The sequence below is a fragment of the Dermacentor variabilis genome, chromosome 7 (genome assembly GCF_050947875.1).
Source record: "Dermacentor variabilis isolate Ectoservices chromosome 7, ASM5094787v1, whole genome shotgun sequence".
In the NCBI taxonomy this organism is placed as follows: domain Eukaryota; kingdom Metazoa; phylum Arthropoda; class Arachnida; order Ixodida; family Ixodidae; genus Dermacentor; species Dermacentor variabilis.
This window is the reverse complement of record NC_134574.1, coordinates 27,272,573-27,291,135: the sequence shown is the minus strand read 5'-3', so window position 1 is coordinate 27,291,135 and position 18,563 is coordinate 27,272,573. Positions and strand designations below refer to the sequence as shown.

Here is an 18,563-nt window from a genome sequence, read left to right as displayed (position 1 = left end):
ATCTTGTAAGCTTTAAAATGCTTCTAAATCAGGTTAAAGTAACCAATAATATTGTACTAAGTGCATTTTTTATAACTTGCTTGTGCATGTAATGCACTCGGTGGAACGACAAACCAGTGAAAGAAGGCACGACCATGCACCGACGGTATGATCACGTGCGTCCCTGTTTGTCGACCGCACAGAAGGCAACGCCCAAGGAATGATAGCCATGCAGAATGAATCTAGATAAACCAATGAAGCTGGAGGCTTGTCGAAAGATAAACTGTGTCTCGGTACCATTTGTGCTTCTTTCTTCGGGTGTCGCCAGAGCTCGTGAAGATCCCGAGTTTCGCAAAACTCGGCGCATCCTGCATAGCACCCCAGATTTAAATGAAAAACCTACTGGAGCGTTCCCATGACACTAGAAGCTCGTAAAACCCTACAGTTCCGAGCGTTCCCACGGGATTTGCAGCTGCGGCTACAGCAGGCTGTATGATGCGCGTTTACTGCACGCAAAAGATGCATTCCCCTCCCAGGACAGCATACAGTGACAACAGGCCGTGGGCCTCCCAGCGGCAGCAGGAACGCGCATATGTGCTCCCCAATGTAATGTCCATTGATCAAGAAAATTTCATGTGAAACACCGTAGCTATCATTCTTCTGTGTCGGCACTTCGAGCGAAGTCTCGTGCTGAAAAAAATTACAGTTCCTCCCGCACGGTGAAACACCGATTGCGATAGCAAATTAGCAGATAGCTCTACGAAGTAAGCATAGTAGTTCTATCGGCCGTAACAACTGGTAAACATTCGCTTACTTACTAAATTAACAATGATAGAATGTGTAAGGGTGACTCAGCGAGTACGTAGAATGATATAGGCACACAGAGACAGCACTGTCTTTGTGTGCCTGCTTCTTTACACGTCGTTGTTAAGTAGCGCTTACACATTCTATAATGGCTAATAATGGATAATGGATAATGGATATAAGTCTGCCAACGGGTTTTAACTAAATTAAACAGCACTTTGTCACGCGCGCAGAGGTAAAAAATTAAAACATCTCGATCGATGAGCACGGAAACTCGCTGTCAGAATTCTGGAATGAGGAATTGCGGCTTAAGCAAGCGAATTAACTTTCCTGCATCTATTGCTTCAACGCTAACGAAACGCCGACAGCACAGCGCATACGAAGCTACCCGAACTACGTGCACTCTGCAAGCATGGCACACCGCTTTGAAAAAGAGGCCCGCACGAGCGGGCACTTTTTCCACTTCGCAGGTCACTTTCAAGAAACACGAGTGCCGGCAACGCGTCCCTACGGAGTTGCCAGAGGTGTGTATTACGGTGACCATCAGCGTGGCAACACCGTACCAGACGCCGCGGTTGTCTCCACATTGTACGGAGCGCTGGACGAGGAGGACATCAGGGCAACCTAGCAACCGCCTGACCCCTCTTCCTCGCGCGCGGCAGCACAGGGCACGCATCCGGGTCGCGTTCCTCACTCGTGCACGCGAGATTTAACCCCGTTCTCCGGCTTACCCTGATACGCTTTGACTCATACGGAACCTCACGCCAACGCCGACGACAGAAATGTTCCGGAGTGTCCATACAATTGCCATCGCAATATAAACTCGAATGCAGAAACATTGGGCACAGAGAATAATTTGGATAAATTTAAAGGCGTTCCACTCTTCTTGGAGGTGCCAAACGTGCCTTGCACCGTGGCATGCAACCAAGCAGATTTCTAGTGTGGTTTACATCTGTTATTGCTAAGTACTTAAAGGATGACAATCCTTGCTGAGTGAGTGCTATCGTTAAAAGAAGGCATGCTGCTGAAACAAATATTTCAAGCATAAATTGCTCTCAGCTCCCGTTGTCGATGACAGTCAAGTGACATTGAGCCAAAAGCCACAGCTGTGATCCGTGCTCTCGGACGAGAACACCCGGGCCAGTTGCGAGGGCAAAATGAGATTCCCCCAACCTTTGTACAGGACTGCATTACATAAGCTAGTTGCTCCCAAAGGATTTACAAAAATATTGCTTCTTTAGCTCTTCCTCTTTGTTCCTAATATCACTCAAGTTGTAACTTCTCGGATGCTGAAGCTTTTTTGTCATTTCCAATAGCCACCTTCCAAAAGACTGATACAGTACACTATACACTTAAATTCCGGGCAAATGAAGTGTACTGCGGATCAAAAGCGCTCGCCGAGCTGCTGCGCCGAGCGCTGCTTTGCCTTCGTGGCAAAAGGGAAAAGTAAGGATAGAGCATTACGTCTCGCAGCCTGCCTTGGCAAGCGAACGCTCCGTGAAGCCAGACCTTTGCTCAGTGGCCACCTAACACGTGACCGCTTGCTTCGACATCACTGAGCAAGAATCGGCACTTGCTGAGGCCCTTGGTCGCGCCTCCTTCAGGCGCTTTTGTTGCTGTAGCTGGGCAGTGCGCTCAGTTTCCCTGGGTATTTCGCTGCCTGGAGCTTTTGGCTGCCTGTCCTGCCTCCGTCATCCGGTTTTATTCGGCTACCTGAGCAATGTATATATGGATTTAAAACTTGAATAACAGCGCAAGGACAGCAGAGAGCACAGAAGAGAGAACAGAGTGCTAAGTGCTCTGTTCGCTCTTCTTTCCCCTCTGCTGTACTTGCGCTGTTATCCATCTTTAAAGCGTGTTTCGCTAACAAAGCCAGTCCTGCACTTTTCACAGCCAGTCTATATGGACCAGTGCACAGTATGGCGTGGTGCGATCTGGTATGGTGGTGTGTGCCGTTGTGAACATGCACTATACCCATTTTAAGATTGTAGCTAGTGTCACCACCAAAAAAATCTGCTGTACCGGTTGCCTTTTCATGCTTACATCTATTCTCGATTACAGGAGAACCAGCAATTTTTGCAAACTTCCTTTCTTGAGGACACAATCCCGTTTACCCATTTCTATGCTGATGTGTGCGTTATATGGTTTAGCCGCAGTAGCGAGCGAATCTAGAGGCTAAACGGTACCTTCGACAGAATTAGTGATCCCGCTGAGGTCTTTAAATCTCGTGTCGATGGCGTAATATAACGTGCGTGGCCGAATTCAATAGAGCAAGTGTCTCGGCCTAGCTTACCGTATATATTGACGTTATATCCCAAGTTTTGCAGAAAACGCAACTCATGACTGGCAACAATGTGCTATCAGGTTCAGGCGAATGAAAAAGTAAACAATGTCACGTTCTAGTGACATTGAAAACATATTATAGCAAGGCTGTGTATCACTAAGCTAATTATTTATTGGGTGAACCTGTGCCCACAAAACAGGCTACACTCAAAGCCCAATGGCAGCGAACAGCAGAGTCGGGATCGCCGAAATCTGATCAGCGGGTGAAGAGCGTCGGCTTTTATAGATGAGTCGTCGAAGCCTCCAGCGTAATCGCTGGTGTTCACATCTCTTCCAGAAAGCACTACACAATTGTAGTCATGCACACATTCTGATTATACAAGGTTCGGCGAGAACATACAGAACAGATAGAATCAGCGATAAGATTCGCGTAAGTTTTGAATCATGCAGGTGCGTCTTGCCTCGAGCTATAACATTAAGTTGCTAGCGGGAGAAATGCGGCCCCAGGAAAAGGATAAATAAGCGCACGTGTTCCTATTTTAAAGAATCGCTTACCTACATGGGTATAGTTGTCGCTACATGAACGAACCGTATTGTGTTCATCCGGAAACCATTTTCGGATGTTCGTTTCGGGTTTATTTATTTGAAAAAGACTGTCGGCCTTGCACAAGCTGTAAGAGGAAGTGCTATATAAATTGCACACATAAGTGCATGTGGTACACGCATTTGCATTAACAAAAACATGTACAAAAAATTATTATGTCTTGTTCACGAAAAAAATGCGCACCAAATTGTGACAATATACATGTGGTTACTATCATGCTTACAAAACATTCAAATAAATCAGTACATATCAATATATTTATTGTGCGGGGAAGTCAGATTCCACGTTAGCCACAAAGTTGTCAACATAGTCCGTTTGGACAATATCCCACGGCAACGCGTTCCATATCTCTATAGACCTCGGAAAAAAAAAAAGAATTTGAATGTGTAGCAGCTTCTCAACTATGGCCTCAGGAGCTTATCGTCGATGTTTCTACTGGAATGGGTACGGGGTGAAGTCTTGGCTTTTATCTATGCAAACGGAGTCATGATAAAGCATATAAATGAACTTCATCGCGGCCATACGGCGTCGACAAGCAAGTGTGAGTATTCCAGCTACATTCGGAAGAGCACTCAGTCTATTGTGGTGAGAATACTTAGAATAAATGATCCCTAGTGTTTTATTTTGGATACCTTCCAACCTATCTGCAAGGAATATCTGATGAGGGTTCGAAGCTATACTACCGTACTCGAGCAATAGTCGCACTCGTGTTTCGTAGGCTTTCAGCTTGACAAGAGCAAGTGATCCAGCCAACTTCCGTCACAACAACCCGAGTCTTCTAAATGATTTTGCGCATATCTGTTCAATATGAGTGTACCACTTTAGCGTACGTGTAATGGTTATACCCAAATATGTTACACCTTATATTTGATTTATAGTAGAAGCTATCAATGTATAATCTAATGTAATCAACGACTTCTTATGGCCTATATTCATGCATTTTCATTTATTAATGTTAATTTCCATATCCCACATATTGCACCATCTAGCGATTTTCTCTGGCGACGAGTTCAGTTACTTCTGGTCATCTGCGCCGTGTACACAGCTCTACACCACGAGATCGTTGGCAAATAACCTTACTTTTGCCCCATCCTTAGCGCAAGTGGCGACATCAGTAACATATACAAGAAACGATAATGGCCCTAATATTGACCCCTGCGACGAACCTGGCTGAACGTCAAGCAAATCTGATTTACTGTTATTAATGGTGACAAATTCTGTACGATACGACAAATAGGCACTAATCCATATTATTAGGTTTAAGCCTATGTAAATGAACGTAAGCTTCTCAAGTTATTTAAAATGTGTTATGCGATGGTGTGCCTTCGAGAAATCAATAAGTATAGCATCAGTTTGGAATCGGGAATCGATTACTGAAACGAAGTCTTGTTATCTCTTAAAATTTGGTTACTGTCAATATTCCTTGTCTGAATCAGCGTTTGGTTGGATATAACAAGTTATTTTGTTCTAAATAAGTCATGACTGGTTTGCTAATGAAGTGCTCCATCAGTTTGCAACAGTAACTTGTTAGTGATATGGGCCAGCGTTATTCTACAATTTTATTTTATACTTTATGAATGAGGGTCAGTTTTGCGCATAACCAGTCGGCAGGAAGTCTAGCTGCTCTGAGTGACTCAGTAAATACATTGTACAAGAACGGAGTTAACTTTTGTGCGTATCGTCTGAAAAATGTATTGCATATATTGCGAGGACCCGGTGACATTCTGGTATCAATTTGTAAAAGTTAGTTTAACCCACCTAACTCAGTCATAAAAATTTCTGGCATAGAGACATCAGCCTCAGCCAAACCTATGCTTGAGGTGATGAACGTGTTAACGCCGATTCAATATAATTGCTGAATGTGTTAGCTACAATGTGTTTGTTTCTGACTACTGATGCAGCTATTTGTAACCTACTAACACTGCCCTCTGGTTTCAATAAATATTTATATAACATTTGCGGTTCATTTTTCATAATGCTCATTAATGCATTTGAAAAGAAGTTATTCCTTGCGTGTTTAATTTCTAACTACAGATTTCGCGAGAGCTCTGCTATATCTTAGCGGTTATTCTTGTTCCTCTCCATTTTCAGTTTCTATTTAAGGTCACTATACTGCGCGTCATCCAAGGGAACCTCCGCCTACTTTTTTTAAGCGTTGGTGGTGCAATCCTTTCTTCGCAATGTCGAACTGATTCTTTGAATTTTGACCATAGTTCGTTAACACTGGCGCTCGGGAGACCAGAGATATGTATTACCTTATCTAAATAGTCTATTATACTCTCACCAGCAGCTCGATTACAGTCCTTAATTGAGATACGCGGAGTTTTGTTGCTACGTATAATGTTTACGTCTAACTTACCAACTGTCAGCACCAGCATTTTATGATCTGAGATACCTTCTTCGGTGTTAATGTCCGTTGATAATGATCCAGACACGAGAGCCAGATCCAGCATTGAGGAAGTGCTTTCCTGCACACGTGTCTCTTCTTTCACATTCTGAGATAATGAAAAACTAAACATTATACATAATAGTCATTCAGAGCTGTTCTTTTCTTGCACCAACAGTGATCTCTCCCCATGTTAAAGTCAGATAAGTTAAAATCACCTGTTATTAGCATCTTAGTACGCGAATTTTTTTGCTGTGTAAGTAATCATCCACTTGTGACAAATATTCCTCTGGCGCTCCTGGGAGTCTGTAGATAGCTGCTGTTAAAGGTGAATAAACTTTGACGTTCACTGAACACCAGGTCCTCTCCTGGTTTACTATGCCAGTTTAGGGCTGGAAAAGTAGGAGATTACCGCGATAGCTACTCCACCTCCGCGCCCGTTCGATCAGGGAGCATTAGTGTATATGAGAATGGCGCAAATTCTGAGTCATTATTTTCTAAGTGGAGCCAAGCTTCAGTAATTCTAACAACATCCGAAAAATACAGCAGCAAAATTTCTTTTAATTTATAAGCTTTGTTAATAACGCTACGGACATTAAAACAGTAACGAGAGCAGTGCAACAGCTTCCGTACATCAGGCGGGCGTAACATTGCTACGCCTAACAATGTATCACTGTCCATGTCTTACCGGGACTCGCTTACTGTCTTGATCATCCCATACGCACAGCTCGTTGTTCATCTTAAGTTTCTCAAATACCAAAGTTACGTTTTCGCTGGTGGTATGTTTGTATTTGGCAGATTGCTATAACATTCTGCGCTTTTCGCGAACATCCACAGAGCAATATTCCGATATAGATAAATTACTGCCTTTCAACATAAAATTATTTGGCAAGACTGACAACTTTTGTGTAAAATCGTAATATTACCTGACTTTCTCGACTTTTAGGCCAATTTGGTGAACACGCACATCTGAACGTACTTCGATGCCCAAATTGCCTTTGATGACGTTATTTAAAACTCTGTTTCAGTGATGCGCTATCTTCGCGAGCACTTTCCTTCAAACCGTACATAATGATAATATTTCGGCTACTGTGGTTCTCTAAATCAGTTGTCTTTTTGTTAATTTGGTGGCCCTCTGTACGTAATGCGCTGCCTATTGTTACGCACTCGTCAACGTTTTCTCGATACTACCTTAGTGAAGACAGCGCTGTTTCCACTTCTAATATCATAGGCTGCATACTCTGCACTCCAACTTTTGAAAAAATCTGCGATGCTTTAGTTGCAGAGACCATTTCGAAGGTTTACCCTAGCTTATCCGGACCGGAATTTTCCACGACATCACCGCCAAGTTGCAACAGTAAGTGGACAAAACAGAACGACTCACAACAATAAGATAGCAGACACTGTGGGCTCAGCGGCACCATAAAGCCTACACAACTAGTTTTTACAAACTTGGTAAACGGCAACTTTTCATTACCCTGGACAGGGAAGCGCACCAAATATAGCACCGCGCACCGGATGGTGCCGCCGGGCCCACTCATTTGCCAGTGCAGCTGTTCTAGGATTTTACGACGTTGCCGGTAGCGCTGACAAGCCAGTGGGAGCGTCTGCTCGAAATACAGCTTACATTATTTTCCATGTGACCTGAAGGCGTCCGCAAAGGTGTTAGGAGGACAATCGGACGATTGTCCTCCTAACGGATCACGGATTGATAGAGGATTGTTGAACAGCAGCAATCCAAGGGTGACCGCAGTGTGCCATCGCTTGACCTGCGTACTTCTGCAGAACAACTGACAAAGAAAAGCACGAACTTTAGCATCGTCTGCCGGCGGTGCCACCGAGCCTACTGATCTACTGGCGCTGCTTTTCGGGCACGTTCTAAGAATATTGCTTTTACTTCTGGTTCAGTTCCGGCTTAATGTTTTCTGTTGGGTTTAGAGCTCCGGCTCGGCCTAATACTATATGTGATTTCTCTTCTCTAGTAGATCTTTCGCTGTCAGCTACAATGAGGAGGAATCATTTTGAATTGTAGTTGCAGTGTTCTCTTCAAACATAACTTTATTCTTTTCTTATTTCGAAGAGAAATGCAAATTTACTAAGCTGTTTACGCTCCAGTTTAAAGACAACTATCAGTAATATCATGCTGGTATGCACAAATATGAAGAAGAACCAGAAGCGAACCCTGTATGATGCTTCATTGCGTCACCGCTTTATCAACATTTCTTTGATGTATTGATCACACAGTTTCAATAAAATGTACAACACTGACAAAACTAATTACTAACCTCTTAATTCTGCGCAGGTGCTCCTGGGTGGTTTGATTTTAAACGCGAGGAGGACATACCAGTTCTGTTCGCTAATCCAAAGTGCCTTATCACAGGACACTACAGCACGTCTGGTGGTAAGTGTGCAGTTTGCAGTTTGCGTTTTTTCACCTATTTTAAACGCACGCATATATATATATATATATATATATATATATATATATATATATATATATATATATATATATATATATATATATATATATATATATATATATATATATATATATATATATATGCACCGGTGTTCGCCAGCGCCACCTCTCCCAAACCTTCGCAGCGGACGCGGAACATCCTTTCTGCCGCAGGCGTCACAAGAACGTGATCTTTTTGGGTGCTCTGCTGGGGTTATACTGGAAAAATAAATACCCAAGAAAGTGGATGTGTAGACGGCGCCGCGGTAGCTCAATTGGTAGAGTATCGCACGAGAAACGCCAAGGTTGTGGGATCGTTCCCCACCCGCTTTAAGTTTTTTTCATCCACTTACATTTCCATTAATTTATCCTTTCTTTATTTCGTTTTATTAAGCACAAGTTATTCCCCTATGTTGTCCTCGGTATCAGTGTTTGTTGGCTTCCTATGATATAAGCACCGTGTTATGGTGCTGGGTGCCTGTCCACATGAGCATTGAGTACAGTGTCTTTGCGGATGAAGTGGCTTTTTCCATAACAACAAAAGCTAGCAATCCGTCAATTGCTATTTCAACCACGTACCTAAATCCATTTTTACATAAAAAATTCAGCAGCCATTGTCAACACTAGTGGCACACGAAAATATTGTCACGTAGTAGAGACGGTGAAGAAAGCAGCAAGACTGCTAATGACGAATGTAGCGTTTATTGGCCGAACTTCTGCCCTCCAAAGCAGGCTACATTCAACGAACGGCGATAGCGGCGAACACAGTCGGCAATTGTCGAAAATCTGATCGGCCCGTCAAGCGCGTCTGCTTTTATACACGAGTCATTGAAGGTTCCAGAGTAATCGGTGGTGCCCGCGTGTCTTCCCGAAAAATCTATGCAATTCACGTCGCATATGCAGCCAGATTACGCAAGCTTTGGTAACAACAAAACTATCGATAACATTTGAGAAACCTCCAATACATGTGGCCGCGTCTCGCTCAGAGCGATAACATTCGTTAGACAGTGAAAAGCGCTCACCCATAAAAGGCAAACACATCCACGTGTCATTATTATATAAGCTCCACGTAAGAAGCGGTCACCATTGACGACGATGTGATGTCCTCTTTTGTTGACTGAGAATAGGGCATACATATGGCACCCATTCTTACCATTCGTCTTGCGCTGAACTACCCAACAGTGTTAGACGTGAAGAGAGCGTAACCGTCCTCCACGTTTTACTGGAGTGTCGGGAAGTAGATTCCTAAAGGAAAAGGAAGTTTGCCCTAGCTTAAATACCTCTTCATTAAGAAATTTCTTTTCGGTATGCAACCAATATTTAAAACAAAGTGAATTTCAACTTTTTTGAAGGAAGCCCCCACAGTAAATATTTTCAGCCCAAGAATTATGTAACACGATCTCCCTTCAGAGGCCACTGTTACGATGGTACCGTTTCGAAGAGCGCATGCTTCCAGGCACTTTCGATCCAAGGGCTCTGGTGAAGAAGTAGCACCCCTGCCAGGAACACAGGTATAGTTTATCGCATCTTCGTAGAGCATTTTGAATGTTCATTCCTCATATCATTTTCCAGTCTAGATATCAGCCGTATTTTTCTTAGACATGCATTTTTCGCATATGCCAGCGAATCACCGTGTTCCTGTGGCCTTCACGGCTCCTAATAAGCTTTCCAGGATTCCCCTCGGATTTGCACTGACAGCAAGCGAGGTTGCAAAATCAGACATAGACACCCCCACGTAGGCTGTGCGACAGGAGTGGTAGATTCACTTCCCTTGGAAGTGTGAAAAAGAGTAAATCGGCCAAACAGAATGATTCATAAATGACTGGTTCAGGAAGCATGCGCTGACAGTTAAGAAAAAAGAGGACATATATGCCCGTTTGGTTGCCCATAACATCGTGTGTGGTTGCGAGGCACTGTTTTTAGACTACTATCTTAGGCATGTCTGTATACCACATGGTTCGAGTGGCTTTAGAAGCATTCCATATCCACCAGAATCCACCTATCCCTGTGAGCGAAGCATCTTTACGTTTGCACAGTGCCGAACTTGACTTCTTGATTGCTACTGTCTAAAGCAGGCAGCGATATTGTTTACCTTTCTAGTTTGTAGTTATGTTTATCACATTCACATGGGATAGGGGGTGTAACACTTGCGCGTGGCTCACTTTATAAAATCGGTGGGTGTGTTGATTGGAATAAACAGTTGGTAGTAGCGCTTGGTGGCAGTCTTTCGTGCCTTCTTTATGTGCATGTGTATTTTCTTGCGCTGTATTTCGAATTTACGATGTTAGACCAACTGGCCCAACAGACGGTTCTTTTGAAGTATACTTCTAGTACATTGGGCCCTTCTTTCTATGCGTTTTCTCAGTCTTTACTCCCCGAAGTTTTTATCGACTATATCGCTGTTGCTGCCACCCGTACGAGGATTTACGCCTTTTGTGTTCGCAAAGGCATCATTCCAAAGGAAGGTGGTGCGCTTTTTGGAGTGGTGACGCCTTTTTTGGGTCATCTCATTAGGTTGTGCAAGATTCTTAAAATGGGAGTTAGGGCGTCAGGTTCGGTTATCCCAAGATTGTTTACGTTTTGTTTGCTGCGCAACAATACCAGGAGGGTTTGCTTTGGCTAAAATGCGTGTCAACAGGCGGATAGCATCTCAGAAGACGGAAATCAAATAGCGCGTTGTACTGGCTTCCCTGCTCAAGGTCACTGAGAAAAAGAAGGATTTCACAGAACAAAATCCTGTCGTGGTACTGAGGGACGTCACCTTGCCCGAAAATATGTCCCATACCCTGAATAAGGGACCCAAACTCGCCTTTCGTCCCCAAGATGATCTTATTGGAATTAACCTTTAGCTAACTAATCTAATCTAACAAATCTAATGCGCCTCCCATTTCGTCATCACTTAGTATAAACTCGTCAATGCCAGCCATTGCTTTCAATACAGACGGTATTTGTGCGATCATTGACAAAATCAAGTGTTCATCATCTTCCGGCATAGACGAGATTAACCCAAAAATTTTAAAAAACACTAAGCTTATTTCTGCAGCCTATTTGTCCTTGATATTTGCCCACTCTCTTTCTTCAGGTTTCATTCCAGATGACTGGAAAATTGGGAAGGTCGTTCCAGTTCACAAATCAGGTAACAGAAACTCGCCTCTTAACTACCGCCCCATCTCCCTAACAAGGGTCCCCTGCAAAATCATGGAGCATGTCATCTACTCTCTTAACATGAATTTTCTTGACTTGAATCACTTTTTCCATCCCGCCCAGCACGGATTCCGCAAAGGTTTCTCCTGTGAAACACAGCTGGCCATTTTCCTGCAGGATGTTCACATTAACCTTGACAGTAACATACAGACTGACGCAATTTTCCTGGATTTCTCTAAGGCCTTCGATAAAGTTCCTCATCAACGTCTAATATTGAAACTTACAAGACTTAATGTGCATCCTGATGTTTTGAATTGGATCATTGAATTTCTTAGCAACCGCTCCCAATCTGTCATTATAAATAATCATCTATCTAACCCTGTACCAGTAACATCAGGCGTCCCTCAAGGATCGGTTCTTGGCCCTCTATTATTTTTAATATGTATTAATGACTTACCTTCACATCTGTCCTCTAATATCCGAATGTTCGCCGATGATTGTGTCATTTATCGAACTGTACGTAACACCAGCAATCAAACAGCCCTACAGAAAGACCTCACCAACATACTAACATGGTGTGACGATTGGTTAATGAAACTTAATGTACAAAAATCTAAAGTTATGTCTTTCACTTGTAGCAGTAATCCCCTAGTAGTTCCCAACCAAATTAGAAGCATGCCTCTCGAACTAGCAGAGTCCTATAAATACCTAGGTGTCACTGTATGCAATGATCTGTCCTGGCATAAACATATTTCTAACATCATATCATCTGCCAATAAAAGACTAGGTTTTTTAAAACGTAATCTCCGCCTGGCACCTCAAAACGTAAAACTGCTTGCCTACAAGTCCCGTGTTCGGGCAAAACTTGAATATGCATCTGCCATCTGGAGCCCGCACCAAACATATCTTATCACCTCACTTGAATCTGTTCAGAACCGCGCTACTAGGTTCATTCACTCACAATATTCATATGATGTCAGTATTTCCGCACTTAAAACACAATCCGGACTAACATTACTATCTAATCGCCGACGCATTGCTAGTCTTGAGCTCTATCACAAGTTCTTTTTCAGTACCCTTCATCATGCACCATACATTGTTCCTGCGGCACGCATCTCTCACCGCACCAGTCATCCGCAGCAAGTCGCACGGCCGCGTGCCCGAACCACTCATTTTTCCGCCTCATTCATTCCTCGAGCAGCTAAAGACTGGAACGGCCTTCCTGCCGACATTGTTAGCATCACTTGCCCGTCTTCATTCCTACAGCGTGTGATTGATCACATTGAATATAACTTATGAAGTGTACCAAATGTGGAACTTATGTTAAACCCACCCCTTATGTAATACCCCCTCCGAGGGTCTTTAAGGACGATAAACTGAACTGAACTGAACTGAACTCAAGGTGAAGTGAGACGTACAAGGAACTGTTTGATGGTGTAGACTGCCCAAAAAGATGTGCCCTTCAAGGACCACTCTGGGGTGGGGATAAAAAGTTGGAGACTGTGGTGAACTACTTCAGGCAGGACAGTTTCTTTCTCCTACAAGCGGGCAAGGAATGCAGGTTTCTTGTGATACCTAAACGTATTGTTACGAAGAGTTGCGAAGAAATGGTTTTATTTACAGGCGATGGATGATGATCGTAGCGTGATAGTAGCGCAGCTCGGCCTCTCCAACGCTTCGTCCTCTTCTTCCTCCCTTCTTTTCTCTTGTCCGTGCCTTTCGTATCTGTTACATTTCCCCGCAAGCCGACGAAGCCCGTGGGGCGAGTCAGGATGCACAAGCAGGGTAGAAAGGCTTCAGGCGAGCAATGTGACTCAGCTGAGTTCTGCTTGATCGCCGACCGTTGCACAGTAGGCGAGCGATGACGTAAGTGAGTTCGCTCAGGCGGTCCACAACTACAAATGGGCCTGCATATTGAGACAATAACTTTTGGCACAATCCACGCTTTGCGGTGTCCAAAGAAGGACCAAGTCACCTTTTTCCAACGATACTTGTACGTGACGGTTGTCGTATCGCTCTTTCGAACGACTTTGCGAGGCCAGAGTACGAAGACGAGCTATTCGACGCGCTTCTTCGGCGAGACACAAAGTCTTCGATACAGAATCGTCACTGTGCAGAACAAACGGTAAGAAAGTGTCCGAAGGGCTTCGCGGTAACCTGGCATAGAGGAGATAAAATGGGCTATAGTTCGTGGTTTCGTGTTTCGCCGTGTTGTATGCGTAAGTGGTGAAAGGCAGCACGTCGTCCCAGTTCCTATGATTGGAGGAGACGTACATGGCAAGCATGTTGGTCAGCGTTATGTTCGTCCTTTCAACGAGGCCATTGGTCTGTGGATGATACGGCGTGGAATGACGGAACTGGGAAGTGCACAAACGAAGTAGCTCTTCAATGGTATCAGCAGTGAACTGGCGACCACGGTCGCTGATGATGACACGTGGTGGACCATGACGAAGGACCACGGAACGCAACAGGAAGACCGCCACGCAAGCGGCGGTGGAAGACGGTATGGCGGCAGTTTCTGCATACCGTGTAAGATGGTCTACGCAGACAATTATCCGACGGTTCTAGTTGCTAGATAACGGGAATGGACCCAAAAGGTCAATGCCTACTTGCTCGAATGGCGTGTTGGATGGTGTCAATGGCCGAAGGGGACCAGGGGCTGCGGTGGTCGGTCGCTTGTGACATTGGCACGGTTCACAACTAGCGACATAGCGCTTGGTTGTTTCGTACATCTTGGGCCAGTAAAAGCGCTCCTGCGTGCAGTGTAGCGTTCGTACGAAACCGAAATGGCCGGATGTCACATCGTCATACATGGTGCGTAGAACGTCGGAGCGAAGGCTCTGCGGGACAACAAGCAGAAAACGCGCTCCATGCCCGGAATAATTAGTTTTGTAGAGTAATTTATCACGGACGGTAAAGCGACCGCTGCCTTGAGAAGTACGGGCGGCGACAAAAAGCGGATCGAGGGTAACATCACTCCGTTGTTCTCGCTGAAAGTCTGCCGCGTCAGGGAACGTAGAAGTAACAGCAGCGAGACAGTCGTCAAAATTCTCAGCATCGCAGTCGGTAGCCGCAAGAGGAATCCGAGAGAGGCAGTCCGCGTCAGCGTGACGACGGCCACTCTTGTACGACACCACAAAGTCGTATTTTTGGAGGCGCAGTGCCCAACGTGCGAGGCAACCAGAGGGATCACGCATAAAGAATGATGGTCGGTGATAATCTTAAATGGTCTATCGTAAAGATAACACCGAAACTTCTGTATGGCGAAAACAGCTGCAAGACATTCCTGTTCCGTAACCGTATAATTCCGTTCAGATTTGCTCAGGCAACGGCTGGCATATGCGACTACATGTTCTGCGCCACTGTGACGTTGTACAAGCACCGCTCCTATCCCAATTCCACTAGCATCAGTGTGAACTTCAGTTGGGCAAGACGGATCGAAGTGACGCAAGAGCGGTGCTGACGTTAGTATAAACTTCAGTTGAGAAAATGATGCGTCACACTCCGGTGTCCAATTGAAGGATGCATTTTGTCGCAAAATACTTGTCAACGGGTAAACGATGTCGGCAAACCTGGGAACAAAACGACGAAAATATGATCATAGGCCAATGAATGAGCGGAGTTCTCGTGCTGACTGCGGTGGTTTGAAGGAGCTCACCACTTCAATCTTACGAGGATCGGGTCTGACGCCATCCTTGTCAACTAAGTGCCCCAGGACCGGTGTTTGACGTTCGCCAAAGCGACATTACTTTGAGTTTAGAACCAGTCCAGCTTTCTCGATGCAGTAGAGAACAAGGCTGAGGCGTTCATTATGTTCGTCAAACGTGCGGCCAAAGATTACAACATCATCGAGGTAACACATGCATATCTGCCACTTCAGACCACGTAGTACTGTGACCATGAATCTTTCGAAGGTGGCAGGAGCATTGCAAAGGCCAAAAGGCATAACATTAAATTCGAATAGGCCATCTGGAGTCACGAAAGCGGTCTTTTCCTTGTCGGCAGGGTCCATCGGTATTTGCCAACACCCCGATCGCAAATCAAGTGTTGAGAAGTACGAAGCAGCGTGTAAGCAATCAATGACGTCATCTGTTCGCGGTAGTGGATAGACATCCTTCTTCGTCACTGCGTTTAGATGTCTGTAATCCACGCAGAATCTCCAGGAGCCATCTTTTTTTCTGACCAGGATTACTGGGGCTGCCCATGGACTAGACGACTCTTGAACGACACCTTTGTCCATCATCTCCTTGACTTGTTGTGCAATAACCTTTCGCTCGGGGGATGACACTCGGTAGGGCTGCTGGCGGATGGGGTGTGCGGAGCCGGTATCTATTCTGTGACGAGCGCGGGACGACGGCAAATGAAGGGGTGCATCTCTATGCGTGAAGTCGAATGCAGCCTCATGCCTGGCAAGGACATGTACCAGTGCTTGCCGTTCCGACGTACCGAGAGCCTTGCTGATCATGCCAAGCATTAGCTCTTCAAAATGGCTACTATCGCAAGGAGAGCAAGCTGTAGAGACGTCCGTAGTTAGGGCCGCCATTGAGTTACATGCGGCTTCATCGAAGAGAGCGATTTTCATACCGCGAGGTAGGACAACCGGCGTGGCGGTACAGTTCAGCGCCCACAATGTGTTGACTCCTTTCGTCATGCACACGACAGAGCAGGGCACAAGTATATCTTTTTAGCACAGTTTATGCGGAGAGGCCTAACTACAAGATCAACACAATCAGCGTCAACAGTAGTTGCAGAAACACGAACGGGCGTCAGGCACCACGATGGTGCAATCACTTCATCAAGAACACTGAGTGTGTCTATGTCCCTGTGTTCGCCACGCGAGCTTTGTTCGGAATCTGTTGTTATAATTAACTTGTTCAATGATATTTCGCCACAACCACAGTCCACGGAAGCGCCGCACTGTTCAAGATAATCAATACCAAGAATAACATCGTGCGAACAACGAGCAAGAACAACGAATTACGACACAAAAACTTTCCCAGCCAACAAAACACTCACAGCACAAACACCAAGGGGATGAAGCCACTCGCCGCCCACTACACGAAAAGTAATACCGTCGTTCCAAGAAAACATAACTTTGTGGCCTAGACGCTTCTTGAGAGCGAGGCTCATCACAGACACAGTGTTTTTGAGCATCCCAACAGGCAGAGGAATTTCTGGCAAAGACCGTCCGGCGACCTCACCTCCATTGGCCGCGGATGCTAGTTTCCCGGCGGCGGTGACGAAGAACGGCGTCGAGGGGACGGAGAGCGACGGGGATGATTATTTGGCGGCGTCAAACCCCGCTCAGAAGTTGGCGAATCGCTGCGTCTGGTCTCGTGTAGGAAGTGGTCCATTGGAAGGGAATCGGTCGTCCGCAAGTCATATGAAGTACGGTTTCTGGGTGGCGAGAACATTGGTGGTGTCCTTCGTGATTGACGGCCTTGGCGACAATACCGTGCTATATGGCCTGTGGAACCGCAGTTGTAGCACACGGGAGGGTCGCGGTGCACAGCATCTTCCTCGAAACGGATGCTAGGCTGCTGCGGGCGGCGAGAAAGTTCGTTGTCATGTGGATAACGTTTCTCTGCGCCTCGCCGAAATCCGTCATATTGACACGTGTACTTATCTTTATCGGGCGACCACGTTTCGCCGCTTAACAAATGCAATCGCACAGCGAGGGACGCGCCTGCATGTATCCGACGTTTCTGGAAAGTTATCGATGCTTCTACCCGGCTTTCTGTTGTCGCCGAACCTTGTGTTATCTGATTCCATCGCGTAACGCGAATGGTGTAGAACATTGTGGAAGGCACGCGGGTCCGAACGATTAGTCTGGAACATTCGACGATTGCTCTATAAAAGCCGACGCGCTTGACCCACTGAGCAGATTTTCCGACGATCGCCGACCGTGTTCGCCGCTATCGTTGTGCTATAAGTGTAGCCTGTTTTTGTGGGCACAGGTTCGCCCAATAAAAGCTAGTTTTGTGTTTCACCGTATTGCTTCTTTCTTCACCGTCACTACCACGTGACAATATCATTCATAAGTCAAGTCGCTGTAGTAGGGTCGGTGCCCTTCTTGTCGCGGCCTGACAGAAGTCACAGGACCTCGGGGGTAAAGACGCGGCTGCTCTCGTTGTGGCCGAGCGTCATAAGTAGCGCCTCTGTCGTAGAGACGTGGCTGCTGTCGGGGCGCGAGTTCATAATCCTCGGTGCCCCTCGCCGCAGGATACGGGGCGATGGATGCCACGTTTGACTCGAAATCTGGTGGTAGGCGGAAGCTGTGAGTGCCTGAATGTGTCGCTTGTGCGTGAAGGCTGAGCTCTTCCCGAACTATTTGTCTGATCGTTGATGCAAGATCGAGGGGCTGGTTGCTGTCCACGCTTGCAACTGTTGTCACATTGGCTAGCCTGCCAAACTTCGGCGTGATCCGCCTCGTTTTCAGCTGCTCAAAAGTACGACAATGCCGAATGATGTCAGTGACGGAAGCCAGGTTGTCCTTTGCGATGAGGAAATTATAGACGTCTTCGGCAATTCCTTTCAGGATGTGCCCGACTTTATCTTCCTCAGACATTCCAGAGTCCACCATCCTACACAGTTTTATTACCGCCTCAATATAGGTCGTGCAGGTTTCGCCTGGCACTTGCGCACGTTGCAGTAGCGTCTGTTCCGCCCTTTTCTTTATCGTCGCGGAGTCGCCGAATCTCTCTTTGATTTCGGAAACAAATCTTCCCCATGTTGTGAACGTTTCCTCGTTATTGTCGAACCACAGCAACGCAGTATCCGTTAAGAAGAACACGACGTTCGAAAGCTGAGAAGCGCTGTTCCACTTGTTGGCGGCACACACCCGGTGATAATGGATGAGCCATTCCTCGACGTCTTCGTCCGATCTTCCGGCGAAGGGACGCGCA

General features: G+C 45.7%; 1 protein-coding gene across 2 annotated transcripts in view; it reads left to right on the top strand.

The window, feature by feature from the left end:
* The window catches only part of LOC142588989 (uncharacterized), a 289,540-nt gene that overhangs the window by 236,064 nt on the left and 34,913 nt on the right, over positions 1-18,563 (top strand). For both annotated transcript variants that reach the window (XM_075700785.1, XM_075700784.1), the window contains one exon: positions 8,359-8,457. In XM_075700785.1, coding sequence (XP_075556900.1) covers positions 8,359-8,457 — 99 coding nt within the window. The remainder of the gene's footprint in view (positions 1-8,358; positions 8,458-18,563) is intronic.